General features: G+C 51.3%; 1 protein-coding gene and 1 long non-coding RNA gene across 3 annotated transcripts; one reads left to right on the forward strand and one right to left on the reverse strand.

The window, feature by feature from the left end:
- Nucleotides 1-9,965: 9,965 nt before the first annotated feature.
- LOC101793457 (uncharacterized) lies at nucleotides 9,966-20,589 on the reverse strand. 2 transcript variants are annotated; one of them, XR_011804912.1, is made up of 8 exons: nucleotides 19,767-20,589; nucleotides 19,591-19,660; nucleotides 19,263-19,399; nucleotides 19,022-19,140; nucleotides 17,163-18,191; nucleotides 16,083-16,251; nucleotides 10,508-15,769; nucleotides 9,966-10,383 (listed from the first exon to the last, which is right to left on the reverse strand). It is a non-coding gene; the product is annotated as an uncharacterized lncRNA (long non-coding RNA). The 2 variants fall into 2 exon arrangements; XR_011804910.1 differs by having other exon boundaries at nucleotides 16,083-18,191.
- A 33-nt stretch (nucleotides 20,590-20,622) lies between these two features.
- Nucleotides 20,623-22,273, forward strand: MID1IP1 (MID1 interacting protein 1). The gene is made up of 2 exons (XM_027449008.3): nucleotides 20,623-20,840; nucleotides 21,054-22,273. The coding sequence occupies exon 2, from the start codon at nucleotides 21,159-21,161 to the stop codon at nucleotides 21,657-21,659; it is 501 nt and encodes a 166-aa protein (XP_027304809.3). The 5' UTR covers nucleotides 20,623-20,840; nucleotides 21,054-21,158; the 3' UTR covers nucleotides 21,660-22,273.
- The last annotated feature ends 1,258 nt before the right edge of the window (nucleotides 22,274-23,531 follow it).

The following is a 23,531-nucleotide window of genomic DNA, read 5'->3' on the forward strand; positions in this document are numbered from 1 at the left end:
TCTGTCGCAATTTGCATTTTTTAGCAGGGCGCTAAGATGAGCCTCGCTGCCTGCAGTCGGCGGTGTCGCTCATGTGACTGTGGTGCCCAGGAGCTGCCTGTGCCGAGGGCTGTGCACGGGGTAATGCGCTTCTGTACCCCGTGAAACACGTGAGCAAGTCGTGTTTTCTTCATCACCCCCATTTTCCCTATTTGTAAGTTGGTAATGGGGACAAAAAGGCTTGGTACTTCTGCATGAGAGCAGCAGTAGGTGTAGGGGACCCTGAAGCGTGGGCACACCACCTCTTCCACCAGTCCGTCCTTGAGCTTCAAAAGCAATTCAGAGCAGAGACTTGTAAATAAAAGAGCAAGCTGCTCCACGGGTTTAAATCTGCCCTGCTGCTTCACTGCCCTTTCCCTGTTGCCTGCCCCAAGACCAGAGCGTGTCCCTGCTGCTGGCATCACTGCTCTCCAGAGCCCTCAGCGAGTCCTGCGCCGTGGGGCACCACAGGGAGGATGGGGCGGCTGCACGGTGCTCCCCCTTTTCACTTCCTCTCCAGAAGTGAAAAGTCATATATAAAAGCCCTATGTGTTCTTAAAAAGGAGAGTATTCATCTCAATATAAGCAGTATTTCCAGAGGTGAAGCACAGCTTTCTGCCTGGCAGGGTAGGAAGCCACGGTTCGGGTGCTTTACCTGCTGGAGGAGAGAAGCAGCAGACACGGTGCAAGGGAAGGCTGATGCCCAGGGGGAGAACTGCTGGAGTGGGAGAAGGAGCAAAACCCACATCCCTCTATTTTTTTTTCAGTCAAAAGGGCTTGAAACAGGAAGTATTTCGGCCTGCTGTAAGGACTGCAAGACTGCAAAAAAAATATTGCAGTGCATGGGCGGTGATGTTTGTGGCCAGCGTAAACCCATGGCATGGCCTGAGGCTCAGGAGCGGTTTGTTCCTACAGCCTTGGTGTGCTTTTGTGGGATTTACTTTTATCACCATGGGCCAGGGCCCAGGACTGCCTCCTCTCTGCCTGCGAGGTGAAGCCCACCTCAGCCCTGCACACCCTATTTTTTTGGACGATGCCCTTTTGGTGCTACAGTTTGAAAGGGAAATCAAAAAAAAATGGCTTTACGGGGCCAATTCAATAAAAAAGTTATTGGCAATTAGCACAGTCTTTTTTAAAAAAAAAAAAAAAAAAAAAAAAGTAATTAGCTCTCCTGCCCTGAGAATTAATGAATGCTTTTCATTAGACCCCAAGGGGCAGTCAGCCCGATAATAATCCATTTCAGGTTCGTGTTGTTCTAAACCAGCTTTGTTTGAAAACGCAGGCGGCGGGGCTGCCACAAACAGGAGGCAGTCGGACTGCGGCGAGTGCCGGAGCAGGCGGCTTCGCCATGAAAAGCCCATCGACCATTTGCTTCGCTTAGTGCACTGAAATCAACGTCTTCATCGAGGAGGTAAAGGCAAGCGCCCAAAACGATGGGTGCAGATCTTATGAAGCTGGTGGGGATGTGCCCATGCTCGGTGGGTGAACCTTTGCTGAACGTGTCCGTATGTGCACCCCTTCCCCCTGTCCCCGGCCTGACTGCAGGCATTTCCCAGGGGATGTGATTTGGCGTGGCTGCAAGCACTGCCCCGGTGCTCAGTTCGGTGGCTGGGTGGCCTGACTTCGAGCAAAACGTTGTCACGAGGCAGGAACCAGCTCCAAGTGGAGCAGGGGCTGCCCGGCAGGAGGACCAGGAGATGGTGCTGCAGCCCCAGCAGCAAGGGGGGAGCTGGGGGAGAGAGCAGCAGCAGCTCTGACACGAATCATAACAGCCCAAACGCCTCCGTGGTGGCCGCGTCCCCGGCACTTCCCCGCGCTGCGTGCAGCCAGATGAAACGCCCAGAGGAGCAGTGAGTGCAATGATTGCTTGATGTGCATGGCAGCACTGCCTGGGGGCCGCCGTGCAGAATCGGAGCATCGTCACGCTGCATGTGGCACGGAGCTGAGGCTGTGAGTGTAGGGGCAGGAACAAACAGGGGCAGACGACACGGAGGAAGAGGATTAGGCAGCAAGATGTGTATTTTTAGTTTTCTTTTCTCATGTGGAATCATAACCATACTCTGAGGGGTCTTCAGCAGGGCTGAAATCTCTCCATCAACCCCTCACTACCAGAGCTGCCTGGCTGCGGAGAACTGGGGACGAAGGGGATGCTGGCACAGGGGAGGCCGATTCGCGTGCCACACCGTGATTGCAGTGTGAAGGGAAAAAGGACGTTCTTCAGTTTAGTATCAGCCGTTGTTTTACCCCCTTTTCAGCCCGTTTTGCTGGAAGGGTTGGCAGAACTCTGAGGAAAGTTTTACAAGTGGAAAAAAATGCATTTTTTTTTTCCAACTTAAAAGTTTTCAAAAGGTCAACTAGCTGTGATTAGTTTTGAAACTTGAATTAGTAATTGGCACATTTAAAGTATCTGGGCTCGAGGATTATATTTTTTTTTGGTAGCCTAAAGGTATTTCACATTTGTGTATTTGCAGTTTTTGCCTTCTGGAGCGTTGCCCATTTTTGATTAATTTTTGATTTTTTCCACAAACCTATGGGTAAGGATTTGGTGTGACCTTACTGCATAGAGCTGAGGAAGACCAGGTGTGGGTCTCCTATGGATTCATACAGTGCTCTGGAACCTGTAATATCCATTATTCATCTACTTGCTATAGCAGGAAAAGTAATTTTTGCAGGAATGGTTGAAGCTGAGGAAAGAAAGTGTCCTCTAATGTCACAGCCACAGAGCCAAGGTCAGACTCCACGGTGCAAAGGCAGCTACCAGCTCGAGACCAGGCTGTGCCAATGGCCTTTCAAAGGAGGAACAGGGTAAGTGTTTTCACATCACAAAAAAAAAAAAAAATAATAGAATATCCTGAGTGTGAAGGGACCCATGAGGATCATTGAGTCCAACTTCTGGTTCCACACAGGAACACCAAAAAATCAGACCATGTCTCTGAGAGCACTGTCCAGGCACTTGTTGAACTCTGTCAGGCTCAGTGCTGTGACCACTGCCCTGGGGAGCCTGTCCCAGTGCCCGACCCCCCTCTGGGTGCAGAGCCTTTCCCTAACCCCCAGCCTGACCCTCCCCTGTCCCAGCTCCATGCTGTCCCCTCAGGTCCTGTCGCTGTCCCAGAGAGCAGAGCTCAGCGCCTGCCCCTCCGCTCCCCTCGTGAGCTGCAGGCCGCCATGAGGCCTCCCCTCAGCCTGCTCTGCTCGGGGCTGAGCAAACCAAGGGGCCTCAGCCACTCCTCATACACATTCACCATCTCTGTAGCCCTCCTTTGGACACTCTTTAATAGTTTTATGTCCTTTTTACACTGTGGTGCCCCAAACTGCACACAGTACTGGAGGCGAGGCCCCCCCAGCTGGCAGTGCTGTGCTTGTTTAGCTGCAGCGGGAGCTGTGAGCAGCACAGTGCATATTTTTCAGTGGGAGATGCTCATAAATCCTCCCTGTAACTTACACTAGCCCAGCAAAACTCCCTCCCCTCTCCCCCCTTGCTCTTTTTGCCATTGGGCACAAGGCCCGGGCAGGCAGGTGTAGGAGCAGGGAGCCGCCAGGTGCTGGGGCCGTTCGCTGGTGAGGGCAGGGGCTGTGGGGCTGGGCAGGGGCTGCGGGCAGCACTGCCAGGCTCAGGGCACCCTGCCAGGCCGTGTATCCAGAAAAACGAGAGGCTCATCGCTGAAAACATCAGGCTGGGAGATTGCAGCTCAAGGCGTTGCCTCCTCCTCCTCACGACTGACATGCTTCCACGTGCTGTGGTCAGCCTCAAGCGGGGCAACTCCTCCGGCAGGGCTGCTGGGGCACCAGGGGCAAATAGCTAAGGGACCTTATTTTTTTTTTCCGAATTACCGCAGTCCCTCTCCAGTGGCCAAACCTTAGCAGCTCTGGTGGCATGGGACCCACAGGCCCCACTGCAGAGGTCTCCTGGCAGCCCCTGGGAAGCCCACACTGATGCAGGTGGCGCAGTTTTCAACACTCCATTCAAATCCATCTTTTCACCTTTTTCTTCCCCAATTAAGGTTCTCAGCATTTTGGTTCCTTAAGGAAATGAAGTTCTGTGCCCCCGGGGAAGGCAGGGGGTAGGGGGCACATCTCTGCAGCTGAGGCATGGCCCCGAGTCAGCTCTGTTGCCAACAAACCACGTATATTGGTCTGGCAGCCTACTAACCTGTCCTGTAGGAGCTGTGAAGTGGAGGGCGAGCACAATGCACCAGCCCCCATGCGATCCCCATCGTCTCTGTTTTGTGCAGGTTGATGAGCAGAAGAATCCGGAGCCATGAAAAACCCCTATATGGACTTCCCAATGTATCAATACTCTTTATTTTTACCACTTACCCCTCGTGGAAGAAATAACAACCTGATAAACTGCACTCGGGCGGCATTTCATATACTGAATATTTTCTGTAACAAAGAAAAGTAAGTGTGTGGTGGCAATCATGTCTGGGTACACGTGTAAAAGGCAGTTATTATGCCATGTATCACAACAACAATATCACTGTGTATATATACCCATGTATCTTGTGTTCTGGCTCAACTTGAATACATTTTTTGCCTCATGGAAAGGGAAAGTATATGACAGATGACGAACAAGTTAAAAGTGGCTGAGTGCTTTTAGAGCTGGCACACGTCTCGGAGAGGTAGCTTTACGGAGACGTGTTTGTCACGCCCGCAGAGTGGGCCCATCAAGGCGTACCCCAGGCTTTCCTTGAGGTGTTCCCGGTCTCGGCAGCCCTCTGCTTGCTCTGGGCTGTGAGCAGGCAGGTCTCGGAGTTTCACCAGCGCTGTGCTTGGGCGCAGAGTTGTTGCATCCCTCGGGGGAGCTGTCAGGCAGCGCCGCCGTGTAACACACCCTCGCACCTCCCACGCACCCACGCACAGGATGGGGAGCTCTAATTTCAGGTCTGCAAGCGCTGACAGTGCCCCTTTCAGCACTCTTGCGACTACACCTGTTACACCACGGCGCTTTATTCCCACTCGGTGTATTGTGGCACGCTCAGCGGTGTTGCAACGACAGCTGACAGCTCCCCTGCCTTCGCAGATCTGCTTCTGGTGGTTGCAGGTGCTGCTAATCGGGTAATGCTGTTGTTTTGGTTGCACTCACGTTCGTCGCTGCTCAGTGACAAGCAGTAGCTTGTACTCTGCTGCTTTCTGGTGCTTCCCTTTCAAGCTCCGCAGCTGTACTTGCCGGCTCACCTCTGGAGCGTATCGAAGTCGCTCTCCCTGCTTTGTGATGCGGAGGCAGTTCAGTCACGGGGAGGGATGCGCCGTGGCACTCCCTGGCAGCGCCTGGCATCAGGCAGACCTCATCAACCCGTCCCGGAGGCAGCTCTGGAGTCAGTGGCAAGCAAAGGGCAGTCCCCTGAAACTGGCCCTGGTTTGGTTTCTGTTGATCGATCTGCCAGATCCACGGATGGAGAACAAGTTGTGCTGGATGCCGTGTATCTGTGGGTTCCCTCCCTTCATCCCAGGAGTGACTTCAGTCAGGAGCCAGGGAGATGAGCGGAGGAGGAGAGGAGCCCCCTCTCTGCAGCAGTGGCTGTTTCTGTAAATCTCTCTCTCACTAATGAGCCCAGGTGTGATGAGGTGCCGCCGAAACGTGCACTTAGACACTCGGATCATTTGGGGAAGATTCAGCCTGGAGACCTTGGCACCACAGGCTTAGAAAAGGTGCCTCACTACACGCTTGTGACCACAGGCACAAGACCAGGTTTTTACAGCCTCCTCCTGTTCACCAAGCCTGCTCGCCAGCACGCAGAGCCCAAGGCAGCTCCATCCTCTGCCAGGAGGAGCGCTGCCTGCCGCGCTGCGCAGCCCGGGCTTGGCGAGGGCTCACGCTGCAGGGCCAGAGATGCTTCTGTGCACCGCAGGTGCCTGGGAGAAGGCTGCCTAACCGAGGGAGGGTGAAATTAATGTATTGCCCTCGTGCCTGAGATCAGAGCAACTCATCTTGCTAATAACACAATCTCCCACTATGTCACTGATAAAGGATGCTTCGTTCAGCGCAAGCTGGAGGAGCCCGTGTCGTGCAAGGTTCAATCTCTGCTCACAGAGGTAATCTCCAATGAAGTGTTAAGCCCAGCAGTAAATCTAAAGCTACCGTGTTTCCTAAGCGGGTCTCGTGTGGCGCCCAGTGTCCAGCTGACTTTCACAGTGCCTTGAACAGGGAGCTGGGAAGCAGTTCCTGAATACAGCCGGGTGAGACCACGGTGGCACCAGAGGGCTGCTTGCTTGGCGGGTTGCTCTTTGCTTACTTTAGAAATGCATCCTGCAGAGCAACTGCCTCTCTTAGGAGATAAAATGCAGGGAACGTGGAAGGGTACTTTAAACAGACTCAAAGGAAATAATTAGCCTCTTTTCTGCTAGGGATGATGAAAAGACAGATTTGATGTACACACAGAAATGCTCCCAGCTAGAAGCAGTCACTGAGACTTCAGAGTGGGAAAAGGTGGGAGCTGAAGGTAGAAAGTGAAGGATCTTTATGGGAAAGATATGAGCAAGCTGCAGTGAGATGTGCCAATATTTAAGGATCTGACTATGAAAACATATGGCGATGGTCACTGCAAAGCTAACCACAGGCAGGTGGGCAAGAAAAGGTGCAGAAAACTCAGGAAACTTAATACGGTGACTAAAACTTGCAACATCAAACTATCCAACACGGACATCTCCAGAATGGCCACCTGCCACTGCACCAATTAAGGTCAGTGGGTTTGGCAATGGAAAGTAGTAGGTCATTCTCATGACCTACATGTACATGTGCTTTTGGGCCTGAACAAGAGGGTGTATGTCGCCAAAAGTGAGAGCAGAAACTAACAAAAGTCCTTCCCAGGAGCAAGGGGACTAACTGTAGCCTTGTGAAAGACACCGGCGGTCACCCAGGGACACGACGACATGTCATGGAGAAGATGAGGCCTGTTATCATCACTATCTGCACTGTTTCCCAAACCTGAAATTAAGGGGATTAAAAGCACCATTGCAAAACAGCAGAGCAGACAGCATAGCTTGTATACAGAACTTGCAAAAGAAAGCTTCTACCAGTGGAAGAGAAGTAGAGGGGCAGGAGAGGCACCAGGTTGTCCGTAGACCCCTTGGCAAGTGCACTGGCAGCAGGAAGAGACTGGACTCTGGTAAATCAGCTGCTTTGGCAGGGTTTTGTCAGTCACCAAAGAATGAAGGAAAGCTCCAAAGCAGAGCTGCAGCTGGGTGTGAGGGGAGACGGCAGCCCTGGGTTGCTCACAGCCTCGTTGGGAAGGGACAGAGCCCCCCGTACATTGCTGTAGTGTGGTGCAGGCTCCAGCATGCACGGTAGGCACTGCAGCTGAGGCTGAGACTTGAAATACCCTTCCGGAGTGCTCTGAGTGCCAGAAATACTTACCAGCCTTATTCCAAGCACAAGGGAGTCTGGCAGGAGTGAAAGCATCCATTGATCATGTGCCATGCGGGGGCAGGCAGTGATCAGAATCCCAAATGAAGGAGGACACTGAGGCAGCCAAGAAGATACAACCCAAACCTCAGCCGAGCCAAATGTCAATCCCAGACAATTTAATTACGTCTGGAGAAAACAGCCACAAAGGGAGTAGAGCCTGCTGGTTATTAGCGACAGCGAACAAGCTGAGAATGAAAGAGGTAAACAAGGAAATTTAGAAACTGCAAAGGAGGTTAAAACAGGCTGATGCGTTCACACCCCGCAATGCAGCTCAAACGCTTACTAAAGAAACTGCTTTGCTCAGACACGGACTAAATATGGCAGCGAGGGCACTGGACAGAGAGAAAAGGTGAGAGCAAAGGTGTGAAGCACCTACCAGCATCACCACTCAGCACCTCCTCCTCCTTCCCCTTCAACCACCACCATCAGGCTTACGCTGCAGGCCAAAATGCGGCTGTAAATAAATAACAGGACTTTGCCAGGCTGTGGCAACGACTGTAAAATGGTCCATGGTCTCTGGCTCCCACCGTCACAAGTGTCTATTTCGTTAGGATGGCCGTATTTTTTATTCTTAAACTGTAGTCCATCAAAGAGCGTGACATTTGCTGATGTGCAGCGCAGATTTAACATGCTCGGTGAAGCTGAGATGATGATCAAGTGTCTCTGCTTTCGGAAAGCTGCTGAAAACAAAAAGTCACGGGAAGAGATCTCTGGCAAAAAGGGGAGAGCGGGGAAGGAAACACAGCCAAAGAGGAAATGCCACAAGCAGCAGAAAAAAACTCAAAGTACAGGGTGGTGTAGTCAGCCCTCCCAGAGCCATTCCCGTGGTGTTTCCCACGGTGCTGGGGAGGAGAGCACGCAAGGGGGAGTGTGAGAAAGCACTTTGCAGTGACTGCTCACTGCCTTGAAAGAGGAGAGAAAACAGCCTGAAGTCCAGGGGCGGGCAGGGCGAAGGACCCCTGTTTCCATCCCGAGAGATTCAAGCATGAGGCTGGCCCAAATTAGCTGTGCTACACCCGTGCTGCTCGTTGTGGCATCCCGAGTGCTCCAGCTGTGCTCACGCCTGAGCCCTCCAGTAAATAACTCAGATTTCAAGCACAGCAGAGTTGTGGAGTCAACTGAAATATTTATGGACTTTTAATGTCAGGCTGCGGCTCCCAGATACCCACAGCTTTATTAGGTCCAAAGCTGCTCTGGGCGATTGGTAGCCAGGAGTTTATCATCACCTGATAACCACCATCATTTTAACTAGCAAAATCCAACTAAAAGGGCCTCGGTCTGTCCCCCACCTTACTTTAATTTACGAGATTGCACCATATCTCCATCTGGCATTTGGCCAGAGTTTTGTTTTGTTTTGTTTTGCTTTGTTTTGTTTTGTTTTGTTTTGTTTTCTCCCCGTGAGTTATTCAAGAAGACGCGGAGCTGGCTGGGTACAGTAGATCATTGTATGTCTTTTAAAGTAGTCACTGGATTTATTTGAATGGGGATTAGAAAGACTCAGAATGTTTCCTTTTAAATGAACATAGTAGCCTACAATCTTAAAATGGTAATTTTGGTCCATTATATTGGCCTGTAGCTAAAGGACTTTGATGTTTTCGCTACACTACGAAGAAAGCAGTGAGTATTGCTGCTGTGAAAGCCAACACTTTTAAAATTTTGTTCAAGACGGTGAAACAACAGATGCACAAGTCCCATTGAAATTCAATGAAAATTGACCTCTCACCCCTGTAAGCTGCTCGGTAAAGCTCACTTACAGCACGTGCAGAACTTTTACACACAATTCGTATTTCCTATCCTTCTTCAGACAACTTCACGTATTGTCATTTTGGAAAAAAAGGAATTGGAAGGGCATTCCTGACAGCGTTACTGACACGGAAGACTGTTTCAGCCCTTTCCTTAACTCCCTTTATCTCTGAAGCCCCACACCTCAGTTTAGCTGCGTGTGGTGCTGGCATCAGTACAGTACAGAAGGAAACCTCAGCCCAGCTTACCTTTCTTTCAACTCAATCCCACCTCCAGCTGCATCCGTTACTTTACCCTATGCCCTTCCAAAAAAAACAGCAGAGCTTCTGTAGAGCAAAGGAGCTTTGAAGGAGCCCCCCAGGTTTCCTTTACCGGAGGGTGGAGCACTGGCTAGCCAGGATGCACGTTGCTCCACCAGCCTTATGCCGGCAGCCGGTGTGGACCCAATGTACCTGAGGGGCTGCTGCAGCAGTTTCTGGCTGTCCTCGTGCCTAATTTAGGGAGCCGGACATGGGTTATGTCAGTAACTCCCTTTCCCGTGAGCCCGAGGAAAGCTGAAGACGTGCCACTCCTTTCTCCCCCTAAGCTTGTATAGCGCTCATCCCTGTGCAGCCCATGGCACTTTGCTGTTTTCGCCCATCCTTAAGGTTTTTGTTGTGCTTCCACCCTCTGTCAACGATCAGTTCAGTGAGCAAGTGCTGACTGTGTACAGCTCCTTTCTGCACTTGCTGCCTTACCAGTAAGCTAACCCAGCCGCTAATACCTCATTTCTGCAGCGGTATTATCTGCATGTTTGCAGACAAGGCCTAAGCTGGGCTGTAGGAAAGGAATGCTTAATTATTTGCTGCCCGTCTCCTGCACAAGGTTCCGCATGGAAACCACAGGATTTTATTCTTGTTGCTGGAGGGAAAGGAATGGGGTAAAAACAAAAAAAAAATGAAGTGCTTAGAAACCCCTTTCTTCCCTAATCGTGCTGTGTCTACCCAAACCATTTAGTCATTCTCTGTGCACACTCACTGGGATAACAATAATAACACTAATAACAACAAAAGTAATAACTGAAATACCACAAAGGGAAACTAATTAGTAAGTGTCACAGTGCCTTTTCCGTGTGTTTGCTAAACTGCAGAGGAAACACTCACATCTGTGTGCTGATGGCAGGTGAGTAACGAGAGCGCAGCCTCCTCTCAATATATATCCTCCAACAATTTCAGAACCTGTAAATGTCAAAAAACCAGCACTCAGTAATTTGTTCTCTCTGTCTCTTTGCATACATATCCTCATACATCTGAGGCTCCATTTTATAAGAATACCAAAAAAAAAAAAAAAAAAAAGCCATACCGTCCCAAAAGCTAAACTCAATTGCAGCTCATCAGCACTACTTCTGAAGGTTTTTTTTTTGATGGCCACTTCTCTGTCTCTGAACACGTCTTTGGCATTCGAGTCCTTGGGATGGAAGCGTTTACTGGTTTGGTTTTGAGGCTGCACCTGGCACGTGCTGTGTGTCTTTTAGAATCTGTGCCATCGCACATCCCTGCACGGCTCCTAAAATCAACTGCTGTGGTTAGGCATTCACAGCACAACTCCAACCCTAACGGCTCCTCGTATTGACAAGATGTTTGCTTTGGGGTGTGTTATCTATAATAATGCCCGCTATTTGCCTAGCCTAGCCAAGAAAACAATGAGTAAGACATCTACCAACCAGGTCCTGGCTTTTTTGGTTTAACAGTAAAGAAAACCTGGTATTTTCTGTTGCAGAGAGACTCTATCTGAATGTCTTTGTCTAAAATTTCCTCTCCCTCCGCTGACGTGCAGTGTGTTGCCAGCCACGTGATTGCCTTTGTCCTATCCGAAGGGGGCCTAGCCTTCAGCAATGCTGCAAAAAATGTAAGTCATAATGCACTTTGAGAAAATTACTCTTGAAAGTGGAAAAAAAAAAAAAAAAAAAAAGAAGCTTGAAAAGCACTTTGAGATGTAAGCTATTACGTAAAAGGTCAGTTGTTATTGTCGTTACTTTATTAGTCATTATTGTTGATAATGATGAAAATGCTTGCCTGGCTTCAAAAAGGTCATCCTTTCTGCTGCCGTTCAATTCCGTTTTGAAGCCTGAAGTCTTCATCCCTCTAACTCCGTGTTGATTAACTTTGAGTTTGCTAAGGAAGCAAGGCTAATTCAATCACATGGGTTGATTTGCAGCCCAGGTAACCTCGACGGTTTTTAAATTCAATGGCCAATTTAAGTAAATTTGACAGAGGGCCAAAGATGTCAAAGATAAAAATTTCCTGTGGGTTGCATGAAAGCGGGAAGCCGTGTAGAAAAGACCCTATTAATGTTCCCAGCTGAGGGAAAGGGTACGGTGTGAGCATAACTGCTATTATGCAGTACAAAGTCCTCCTAGGTGCTGAGCCTCAAGCCATAAATCGGTAGAAAACCAGGTCTCACTGGATCTAGTCTTCAAACACTTCTTTGTTATTCTCTCTCGATAACAAACCCAATAACCTTCTAAGTAAAGATTTGAATTGTAGATGACAATAAATCCTGTGCTGGCATGTAAAGTCGATCCTCGGTGTTTTTCATAGCTCACCAAGCCTACAGGGTGTGGTATTGCTTTTCTTGAGGGCTGCCAAGTTTTCCGCTTGGTTGCCCTGTTTTCCTGTGCGGCGGTGGAGGTGTGCCGAATACAGCTCCTTGGCTGATCCTCATTTTCTTCGCTCTTTCCTGACTGCCTCTCAGTCCCCAGCTCAGATCAGTTTCTTTTTTGCTTTGCCCCGTCATCATCTACTTTTTAACGTACTCAGCACATGATCTATGTTCTTGGCCTTACCTAAGCAATGCTGACGCTCACCTACGACAAGTTCCTGTGCCTGTGAAGATGGGTGTATGGATCCAACTGCAGCAGGAAGTTTTATAGAACAAAATCATAAATTATTTCTAAATTGGTTTCTTGCAATTGCTTACCAACAAGGAGATTTTTTTCTCTAAGGAAATGAAATTCCAAATCCAAACCCGTCTGTCTTACCCCCCACTGTCAACTTCAGTTCATGAAGCTGAGACTTTAGTGCTACATTCTGGAAACGGACTGTGGGGTAGACAAAATAACTTTAATCTGCCCTCTCCATTTTGGATGTGACTAGAATTAGCTGAAATGAAAACTAAACCCAAAAGGCTCAGCAAATATTAATCTGTGTTTCATGGAAAATCAGGTTGGACTGCATTGCAGCTTTTTTGTCTCTCTTTTTTTTTTTTTTTTTTTTCTTTCCTGTATCTAATTACAATCTTTAAAATGTCATGGCACCAAAGTCAGCACACTCTACATGAACAGGGAAAATGATTTTAGAAAGTAAATCACACTTCCATACACGAGTAACCCCCGTGCTACTTGACCAATAGACTTGGCGCAGTGTTTCTGTACTTGCAGTCCACCGGCTAAAATCCCTTGGGTTCCAGTGCTCCGCCAAAAAACTGCTCGCTCATACTCTGCAGGCATCCTACGCTCCCTGAAATTATTCACCAAATAATTTAGAAGAACGGATAAATTTGATGAAAATCATGCCCCTACTCATGGACAATTACCAAAGGAGGGGGAGGACCCGGAGAACTGATCGGGCTCATTATTCACTGTCACCGAAAATTATTCACCTGGCTCTGCTCCCAAGGCTCCATATGTAAATCACGGCAGCCGCAAGCGGAGGGGCCGCGTTTGCCAAACAAGTTGAGCGGCAGCGGCGGCGCTTGGCTAATGGCTTCGGTCCCGCCACGGCTTCGGCACTAAATCAGGAGATGCAGCGGGGCTGAGTGACACTAAATATCTACTTTTGGGCGATATCTAATCAGCTAAAGGGCCGTTTCCAAATGAGCCGCAGATAGCGCGTGCGGCCGGTGGTAATTTATCCCCTTCCCATCGCTATTGACAATATGAAATAGAGTCTCTTAGCGCCGGGGTTATCCGGCCATTACGGCGCATAAAATATTGATGCAAATTAATGTAAAAAAGCTGAAGTTCCTGTAATTCCAGCGAGATAAGAAGCCCGCATTTCTTCCCAAGACCCGGCCATTAGGACGCAGCGCTGCGGGCGGGGACCTGCAATCCGTGCCGGCGACACTAGGTGGCAAGGCAGCGCCAGCTATCGCCGCCCCGGCCGGCACCCCCGGCTCCCCAAAAACAGCGGATCCCCGTGGGATGGGGCCCGCTGGGACCCCTCGCCTTCCTGGGGCGAGCCGTCGGGGTCGGGCGTCGCTCCTAGGAGGGACAAAAGGGACGCACTCGTAGATATTTTTCTTACGGCTGTCGCCGGCGTTGGTTTTTGGTTTTGCCCTCAGCAGCTCTGGACCCTGGGCGAGACGAGCAGCCCTTCCTCCAGAGGAGATTTCCCAGCAAATGTGGGCGAAAGCTCGTCTCCTCATTGAGCTACAAGAGATTTTGCATTTGATAGTCCCCCGGGGAAACACCTCTCTCTTCCACTTTGTGTCAGTCTGCGCGTTGGCTGTTTTACTGCCTGCGAGAAGCTACCAGCTCTGCAGTTGAGCTGCGAGGTATTTTTATTGGGAGCCTGTTCTCCTCTTTCTCGTGCGCAGATAATATCTGTTTATGCTAAAAGGAGTTTACAGGGGAGAGGAGGAATCTCCAGCATCCAGTTCTGGATCAAATCACCGAAATCTTCAAGGCCTAAGGCAAAGAAAGCACTGATCTTGGTGTTACCATCCTATTTTTTTTGTAAGGGAATTACGGCTTTGTCAATAAACTCCTCTTCATGACTGTAACCTTTTAGTTTATCCTATTTTGGGGGTAGTCTCAGATCCCACACCATACCTAGCCATTGCCTCGGTTTAAGTTGGTTAAGTTCGGGTTACTTTCCCAAACTCTGCACTTGGGGATAAAAAGCAGCAGTCAGCTGCGCAGACAGTGACCTCAGGGCGTTTTTTCTCCCCAGAGAGGAGAGAAAACTTGACAGTTGCCACGTCCAGATAACCTCTCCATTTAGGACAGGGAAGGGCTAATGTGAAAAAAAAAATCCTGTTTTCAGTTGGAGTGGCTCCTAGCAAGTAAGACGTATTGCGCTCATCCTTGGGCATTTAAACAACGGTCTCACTCTGTACGAGCCAACTTGTAATAAGAATGAAAAAATAACTATGGATCATGAAACAAGCAGGAATGGATAATCAATTTTTATCACTAATATTGTGGGCAAGGCCAATAACTCTGAATGAGTTATGAAAGACTTTCTGTGCTCTGAGCAGATGTGCCTCCTTTTCAGGCGGCCTCCTTTCAGCCCTGTCTTAATAACAGAGATATTATATATTATCTGTCGAGGGGCACGTATTAAAACGTTTTTTCCTTGTCTGTCATATTTCTTTTTTAAAAGCAGGAGTGTGAAATTCACACAGGTGGGCTGGCAGCGGGAGGCACCGCACTGCACCGACGGAAGAGAAAAGCCTCTCAGCTTTACAAACATGGGTTCAAATCAAGCTTAAGTAAGTGACAAGCGAAATGGGGCTATTGATTTCAATCTGGTCCTGTTTGGCTACAGCAAAAACTCGGCACGACGGCGTCTGAGCGCTTAAAGGGGCACTGTCAGCTAAACGATAACTCGCCTGCTGCAAAACCTCGGTAGCCTTATTTATACCGGTTGAGATTACTGGATTGGTTGGGATTACTGGAGGTGAAAAACATCTGAGGGTAAATTTATCTCCCCCGTATCGGGAGGCATGTGGGAACATTTGGCAGTGCTCTCTGTACCCCAATTCTCCTTTCCAGTTACGCAGCAGAGCACATGTGGAGCACGCACGCAGGTCAGGATGGGGAAACTTTTTCTTGATTGTCAAGTCAGAAATCCACTGGTACCTGCAGAAGTGAAAAACCTGGCCTCTGGCTGATGCTGGTCACGGACCGATGGCACAAGGCATTGGGGAGGAGAGAAAACCGCACTTTATGCAGGGGGAAATACAGCTGTTAGGCTGTGAAACGCACCAGGAGGCCTCTCGGTCTCGACAAAACTCTTTGTAACTTCATTTGGAAAAACAACTCAAAAAGCTCCACTCGTGCCCAAAGCTCGGCTTTCCCCATAGCTGCTTTGCTCCCAAATCCCCGGCCTGAGGTGACCCGCTCAGACCCGCAGCGGCGGTCAGAACCGGGGTTAAAATGCGACGGTTTCTGGCTCTGGCAGGGCTCTTTTATCCTCCTGCTCCAGCTCCCCTGCAGCACTTCTCCCGCTGCTGTTCAAAGACTCAGCAGGGCTCAGCGATCGGCCCTGCGGCTGCCCCTCCGCTTCCTTGCGCTGGGGGATTTGTGTCAGAAGTTCAGCACCGCTAAATGTCATTTTGAGTGATTCTGTAGTTCCAGGTTAATAAACTGCCTGGCATCGTGGAGGAGCTGAACCGTGCCTTACTCCAGTTGCTACGGTGAGCCTTTTCCTTAGCCGTGCATGTAAAATATGCAGCTCGGAACGATTCTCAATAGCCCGACGCTTCCAGATTCACATTTTTAATTAAACAGCCTTTTCTCTCTGCTGTTTCTAAACGGGCACATGCCTCTCCCATGCAGCGGGGCTTCAGGCTCACCGACATCCATGACTGGGACCTCGTGGCTGCAAAGCTCCACTCTGGCTAGAGAGAAGAAAATAGCAGAAAATAGTGAAAGACCATAACTTATGCCAAGCAAGCCCTTTATGCAATTATTACTGTTTTTATTAAATTACAAGGAAAAAGATCTTAGAAATTCAAAGCATCTTTGTAGTGACCCGGCTCCAACATTGTCTAAAGATTACGTTTGGCCCTAATGTACTGCTGAATGTGCCTGCTCTGAAACCAAAATTTGCTCTGGTTTGAGGAGAGGAGCAGAGTTTAGTTTTTTTTTTGCTGGCTTTTACAGGTGTGGAGGAACAAGCAGATGCAAGGAGACGACTCCTGATTTACCTACCAGTAAGGTGCTTCTGCTCGGGACCTGGAATAAAATGCAGCTTTTGTTTTGGACTCCATTGGGCGCTGCAACCCATGGCACCAGCGGGGCACCTGCCAGCACACTTCTGTCCACTCCCATTTCTTCCCGCAGGCACCGAGGTCTGTGTCCCTCGCTAGCCTGGCCACAGCTTTCAGAAACATTCAATAAATCAACAGTTAAAAGGGACGAGCAGACATGGGGAGCAGGTGCTTATTATCTGTGCATCTCTGGAGAAGAATAACCCACAGAGTATTTCCATGCCCATTTGAAATGGAATATGACCATGACCCTGCAAGTGGCTCTGCTTGAATTGTTCCTGGCATCATGTTTTACTCCTAATATTTTCATTGTCTGCCTCCATCAGTTTTGCCTCCCACTGTAGCATTAATTTTGCATGTGAATATGGAGGCTGTGCTTTAAATAATACAGCATATGCTTTTTATTTGCCATGTAGAATAATATTTTTTTGGCTGATTTATGTTCCACCTGGACAAAATTATTTTTTATGATGGGTTTATTTCATTTGTTCCCACTTCCTCAAACGTGGCGGGGGGTGGGGGGGGGGGAAAGAAAGGAGAAGTCTTGCAAACCACCAATAATGATGGACACAGAAATCCGCTTTGAAACACAAACTTACTGCAAAAACAGATTCTCTCCAGCCATGCAAATGAAAAAGTGCTGTTGGAGTAATTTTAAGCTAGCAAATGCATGGTACTACCGGGGAGGGTAATCCTCAGACTTCTGCAGCACCCCTTACACAGCGTTGGGAGGATGGAGGAATTATACAGATGGTTAGAGCATGGATTTAATTTAACTCTTTTCAGAACTTCATCAAGAAACAAAGCCAGGACAAAACCCTGTGGTCTTTAGGTTTGCGGGTTTGCTGCAGCACTCTAAAGGTGAAGCTGCCAAATCCACTTCATTTCCAGTTTTCACAAGGGTTGTAGAAAAACATGTTGCTTGCTACTGAAACAAGTTACTTCTCCTGGCAAGTAGCTTCAAAGAGTTAAATTGGGGATTAATAACAACAACAACAACGACCAAAATCGTAAGATGTACCTTGTTCTGTGCTTTAGAGCCCTGGAACAGACTGGCAGTGTTTTTATGTTAATCTATCACCTACAGAAATACTCACATCAACAGATTTATTAAGAAAAAAAAACGCGCCATCTGTAATGCTTAGCACAATTTAGTTCTGATTTTGCCTTCCAGCTTTAAGGTGCTTTTTGTAAAGTTAATCATACAAATCCATAGCAGCCCCATAGCTCCCCAATCAATGGGTGGCAAGGATCCCAGCTGAAGTCTCGGCATCCTCTAGCAGCAACTGGAAAATTTCTTCTTGTTTGGACCCTCTTTGCCCCAGACAAAGCCCCGTTCCCACCCCTCGTCCTGCCACATCCCAAATTCTAGCTCCACTAGCTAGCAGGGAAAGCTTCGGCGAGCCTCTCCAGTGAAAACAGAGCTCACGTCCTTCCGCCAGCTCCTCGGGGTGCAGGCAGCTCCTGCAGGACCGGCAAGCGCGCAGACGGAAGGGAAGGGCTAACAGTACAGTGAAGCTACAGTAGATGGTGCTAGACAGGTGCAAAAGACAGCAGCTCGCCATCGGAGAATACCTGCAAGATTTACCCCTAAGCTAAGCGGTTTAGAAAATGTGCAATTTAGATTTATCAGTTCAGGAGGGAGATCCAGATAAAAACAGTTGAGCCGCTGAGATTATCCAACGCAGAGCCCTGCGCCGAGACAATGCCCGCGTTACCACCTGCGCTGCCAAAGGGGGAGCGGGGGGACGGGCCCTCCGAGGCACACAGGCAGGCGCCTGGAAGTCGAGGCACGGTGGGCTCTGGGGAGGGACGGGCAAGCAGAGGGTTTGTCCCCTCTGTTTGGGGACTTCTCCATCAGGATGGACGCAGGGCGGACAGCAGGAACCGCATGGAAGCTGCAGGTGATGCCTTTCCTGCTGTCAGCCCCCGCGTAGCGAACCCTGCACGACGCAGGGTGGGAAGGTTGTGGTGGATGCTGCGCTCGGAGCATCGCCGGGCCAGGCGGGGCAGCGGAGGTGGCAAGGCCAGGTGGATTTCTTTGCATTTACTGAGACACGAGAGAGAGAAAATCAGGCTCAGTATCACACTCTTTTCCCCTTCATCCTCTTCAGATTCAACTTGGTGGGGTTTTTCATCTTTTTTTTTTTTTTCTTTCCACGGTAAATTCCTGTTATTAATGCAGGAAGAAAAAAAAACCCCTCGGATCCCTGGTGCATCCTCAGAGTGGCTGCAGCCGCACCGCGGATGACTAGGCAACTGCTACCGTGCCACATAATGAGGAGCGCGCCTGCCGCACCGGGAGATACTAATGAGGGAGCTACAGCCCCCTCAGCCCTCTCCAGTAAATCCGCGCCTGCAGCCCATGTTTTATTTATCAGGCTTATTATGGCAGTGCTAAGGAGCCGTTTGAAAGGGATCACCATTGTCCCGGGCACCGCACATCACATCGCAGTGCCGACTCTGACGGGCGGACGGTGGGGACTGGGGACGGATGAGGCTGCCAAAAGGATAGGGGGAGGGACGCAGCACGGGAGCAGCATTTCCCAGCTCCTGTCTGGGGAATTTCAGGCTGCTTTGACCCGCCAGCGCTGTTTGCAAGGGACTCCAGGCCCCGGCTAGCAGCCTGAAGCTGAACTTGGGATGGTTTCCAGGAACGCTGCTGAGGAAGCCGGGGTTTGGCAGGCCGCCGAGCGCAAGCTGCAGAGCCGTGCGGCTCCGAGGGCCTTCCCGGCAGCCCCGCGCCGGGCTGCCTCCCACCACGCTGTGATCCTGCTCGCAGCAAGGCTCTGCCTGCAGCCTGCCGGGGCTCTGCACCTCGCAGGGGGCACGCTGCTGCTCCCTGCCACGACGCAGCCTTGCTCGGAGCTGCATGCTCACCGGGGGGAGAGGAGATGGATGATCGCCACTGCCTTCTCCAAACGGCCTCATCCTGAGCCCTCGTGCTCCTTCCCAGAGGTGTCCATGGCTGCTGAAGGATCGTTCCCCTCACAGGGGAGCTGCAGGAGCAGGAGGAAGAGGCAGAAACGCGAGTAAATCTTTGCGAAAGTTATGCCTCAGATCTCAGCGGGACTCAGACAAATTGGTCTGCATTCCTTTAACGTATTAGGTTCCTACTTACCCCGTTCATTAGCATGTTAAGCTTACAAGTGCTGATTATACGAAACTCACGGAGAGACATCAATTAAAACGATAAATTCACATGCGTGCCTTCTGGATGAGGGGCGACGGGTTTCCTCGGTTCAGAGCTCGGTACCACTGGACCCAGAAAGGGAAAGGGGGGGAGAGAAGTGTGAAACAACAGCACCAGCCCCGTGCCAGCACGCACGCTGGGACCTGAATTGGCTGAGGAGCCAGTTTGGGCATCGGCCAGCCCTACAAAGGGAGCTGCCAGCACTGCCAGCCCTTCTGGGGAACGGCCGGGTGCTGCTCCTCCAGCACCCACCTACCTCAGTGCTCCTAATGGTGGCTTATGGAGGGCTGACTGACAGAGGACTTGCCGATATCAGAAGCGGCTCGCTAACAGGCGCAGGTGAAGGAACACGTTAAGGAAGCGCTACTTGCACACAGAGCTTTGTGCCCCGGCGTGACTCTGGGGTTAGGGATCCGCATTTACGGGCCTCACCCGCTGAGGGAGCCACGGGTTTCTTGCCGGGGCCGCACGTTATAACGGTACCCGCAGGTTTAACACTGAGCACGCAGACTCGCATTTAAGGCGCCTCTTTTTAATTCACCGAGAGGGAAATTTTTTTAATTTTTTTAATTCACGCCGCGCCTCAGGGCTGACCGGAACACCGGGAAGTTGAAAAAAAAAATAAAAAATCAAAAATAAAAATAAATAAATAGATAGATAAATAGATAGATAAACAGACACGGCAGCCGGCCGGCCCGGCGCCTGAGGGGCCGCTGAGGCAGCTCGGCGCTAACGGCTGCCCGCCGACCGTTAACGGCCGCCCCGCGCGCCAGCCCCGCCCCCCCCCCCTCCCCGCGGCTGCCCCGTCGCCATGGCAACGCGCTCCCCCCCCCCCCCCCCACGTGACCCGCGGCGGGCCGCCTGTTACCAGGGACGCGGCGGGGGAAGGGGCCGCTCTTCCTGATTGCCCCCCCCAGCAATGCCATTGGCCGCCCTCCCATTGGCTGGGGAGGGAGGGGGGGGCGCGGGGCCGGGCCGCTGATTGGCTGGGCGCGGAGGTGAGGCCGTGGGGTGATGGCGGGCCGGGCGGCTCGGCGCCATTATGGGAAAGAAGGGGGGAAAGGGGGGGGGAAGCGCGAGCGCGCGCGGAGCCGTGCACGCGGCGCCGCGCGCGCGCGCGCGGGCGGCAGCCAATGGGAGGGCGGCGGGAGGGCGGGCTGCACGCGCCGCCCGCGTGGCCCCCTCAGTCCGCGGCGGCCCCCGCAGGAGGCGGGCGGGCGCCGGAGGCGGCTCCGTCCCCGCGGCCTCCTCCCCCCTCCCCTTTTCCCTCCCCCTTCTCCTTTTTCCCTCCTCCCTCTCCCTCCCCCGGCTGTGGGGAGAGAGGCGGAGCCGCCGCCGAGCCCCGGGGCCGCCGCCCGCCGCCTTTATCTGTCCCGGCGGCGCGGGGGGGTGGCACTGGGGAACACCTCGTCGGCGGGCAGGCGCTTATAAATAGGGCGGCGGGGATGGGAGCGCGGACACGGGCGGCGGCGGGCTGACGGCGGCGGGGAGCGGCTGCGCCACACGGTGGGTGCCGGTTCATCCGGGGGGGTCAGCCATCGTCCACGGGTGCCTTTGTGGGTGTTATTTGGGGGGTGTTCCGTGGCTTTTCGGGCGGAGGGGGGAGGGTGGGGGCGGTGGGGCCGCTTGTAGGGGTGGCTCCGGGGTGGGAGAGGGAAAGGGATAAGAGGGGGAGCACAGCTCGGTGCAGCGCGATCCCTAACGCCCTCCTCCCCGCAGGGCTTCCCCACGGGACAGCAGCAGCCGAGGCACGGCGGAGGGCAGCCGCAGCGCCTAGCCAGGAGGAGGAGAAGGAAGGACGAGGAGGAGGTGATCCCCGCCGTCATGATGCAGCTCTGCGACTCGTACAGCCAGAAGTACTCGCTGCTCAACGCCATGAACCGCTTCATCGGCGCCGTCAACAACATGGACCAGACGGTGATGGTGCCCAGCCTGCTGCGCGACGTGCCGCTGCTGCTGGAGGAGCTGGACGCGGCCGGAGCCGTCTGCCCGCAGCGGGAGGCCCCGCTGCCCACCGCCAGCCCCGGCGCTTACTTCTCCCGGCGGGACATGTACAGCCACTACGTGCTGCTCAAGTCCATCCGCAACGACATCGAGTGGGGCGTGGTGCAGCCACCGCCACCGGCCGCCGACGAGGCCGCCCGCAAGAAGGACAAGCTGGGCGGCGGGCCGGCCGAGGAGGGCGAGGCGGAGGAGGACCTGGAGCAGCAGTTCCACTACCACCTCAGCGGCCTGCACACGGTGCTCTCCAAGCTCACCCGCAAGGCCAACGTGCTCACCAACCGATACAAGCAGGAGATCGGCTTCGGCAGCTGGGGGCAGTGAGGGTGGGAGCGCGGGGCGGGGGACGGGATGGGACGGGATGGGATGAGACGGGACGGGGGGCGGCGGTGGGAGCGGGGTTCCCTCCGCAGGACCCCCCCCCCTCCCTTGTTTTGCACTACTTTCCTAACGGGGGTGGGGTCTCCCCGCGTGCTCCCGGGACTGCAGTCGTTTTTACCAACGCACAAAACAGAGAGCGAGCGAGATGTAAATTAATCGATACTAGTTTATTAATTTTTTTTCCTCTTTTTTTTTTTTTTTTGTATGGTGTGGGGCAAGCTGTGCCTCTTCCAGGCAGGGAGGGTGGATTTGTACGTGTATGAGCGCGTTGCATAGCTGGCCGGTCTGAGGCTAAAGAGAAGCTGATGAAAATAACGAGACCGGCTTAAAATTGCTCGTCTTACCCGGGACGGGACCCAGTGGACTCGCAAACACCCCAGTTCACTGGGAAGGATGAAGGGTTCCACGGTTGTACATGTACTGAAGCCTATTTAAAACTTTTTTACTCAGATGTAGAGTATATTCTAAAATAAATGCAAATGTATTGACTAAAAGTGACTTAACTTTTTGGTATGATTTATGTTTCATTAATTAAATGATATTTTTAACATCTGAAATTCATCTGTTGTTCTTATTTCCGGCACTGCCTTTGTAGACACAGAAATCTCTGTGTGTGTGTAAGAGACTTGCTGTTTGGTTTTTGTTTTTTTTCGGTTTCCAAAGGGAGTGACTAGGTACGATGGTAACTCGGCAGATCTAAAACTGGCAGTGAGTGAATTAAGCACACCGTAGGTGTCCCCAGTGCTGGTCAGCTATTCCCAACCCAGTCGTGCAGGGGTTCTGTACGAGCAGGAGCGTGAAGGTCAGCGCCTCTTTAACAGAATCTGAGAAGATGGAGTCATGGCTACTCGCAGGCAGCGATTCATGGGGGCTGGAGCGGAGCCTAGCAATGACTTGTGTTTTTTTTCAGGAGGTATCTGAATGCACTGCAGGCAGCCCTTTTCTCTGCCTCAGAATAGGTCTGGGACGCTTGCCTCCCCCGTCTCCTCTCCTCTGCAACCCTCTTTGGTAACTAGAAGTTAATTGGTTATGTTGTGCAAATCGTTTTTATTTCATTTTCTGTGTTCTTTATTATTCCGTTTGCTGAAGCAATGTGCCTCAGAATTGGGTCTGCATACCAGGTTTGCTGTTTAGGCTCGATCTCGAGTAAGATCTAACATTAAAAGTGTACTTGATTACATTAAAGTGTGTGCATAGCCATTGAATAAATACAGGCATCTTCCATAAGGTAGGAAGTCTGCAGGCAAGGGCATGCTGTGTGTGTAGGCACCTTCTTACACTGAGATTTCATTCTCTGTTACTGCTCTCAAATACAGGGCTGGTTTGTTTGTGTCTTCTAAAGATAACTTTTCCTCTTAGCTTTAAGGATTTTTATTTTGCTTACATTGTTGTATGTGTGTTGTTTTGTGTTTGTTTTTTTTTTTTTCCCAGCTCCTCTGTTAGTGCGTTGTGGTAAAGCACAGGCACTCCAGGCATCGTACAAGTTGATGTGTGTGTGCAGCTAAAAGAATCAGCCTGCAAGTATGTTTAAAATGCATATTTTAGAAGGCTTGCCCTTCTAAGGTAAAGGAGAGCTTCAGGAGGCCGGATGATTTTCTAAGCTTAGTGGTGATTGTTCTCTTTTGTAATGTTTTCAGCCCTCCCTTCCCCTCCCCCTTTGGGAGGATGCCAGGAAAAAACCCAGGGAGCAATGAGGGGGATTACCCTGGTTTCCCAGCCCAGCCCATGGGGTGCACAAGTTGGGGTGCCTTGTGGTGGGGTTTTACCCTTCTGAACCCCAGGGCGAGAGGAAGAAGCTGTTCGGCCCTGCTGCCT

The sequence above is a fragment of the Anas platyrhynchos genome, chromosome 1, assembly GCF_047663525.1.
Source record: "Anas platyrhynchos isolate ZD024472 breed Pekin duck chromosome 1, IASCAAS_PekinDuck_T2T, whole genome shotgun sequence".
In the NCBI taxonomy this organism is placed as follows: Eukaryota; Metazoa; Chordata; class Aves; order Anseriformes; family Anatidae; genus Anas; species Anas platyrhynchos.

Bases quoted from the DNA above. Each gene is read 5' to 3' on its own strand.
- MID1IP1 (XM_027449008.3), top strand. From the start codon at position 21,159: ATGATGCAGCTCTGCGACTCGTACAGCCAGAAGTACTCGCTGCTCAAC.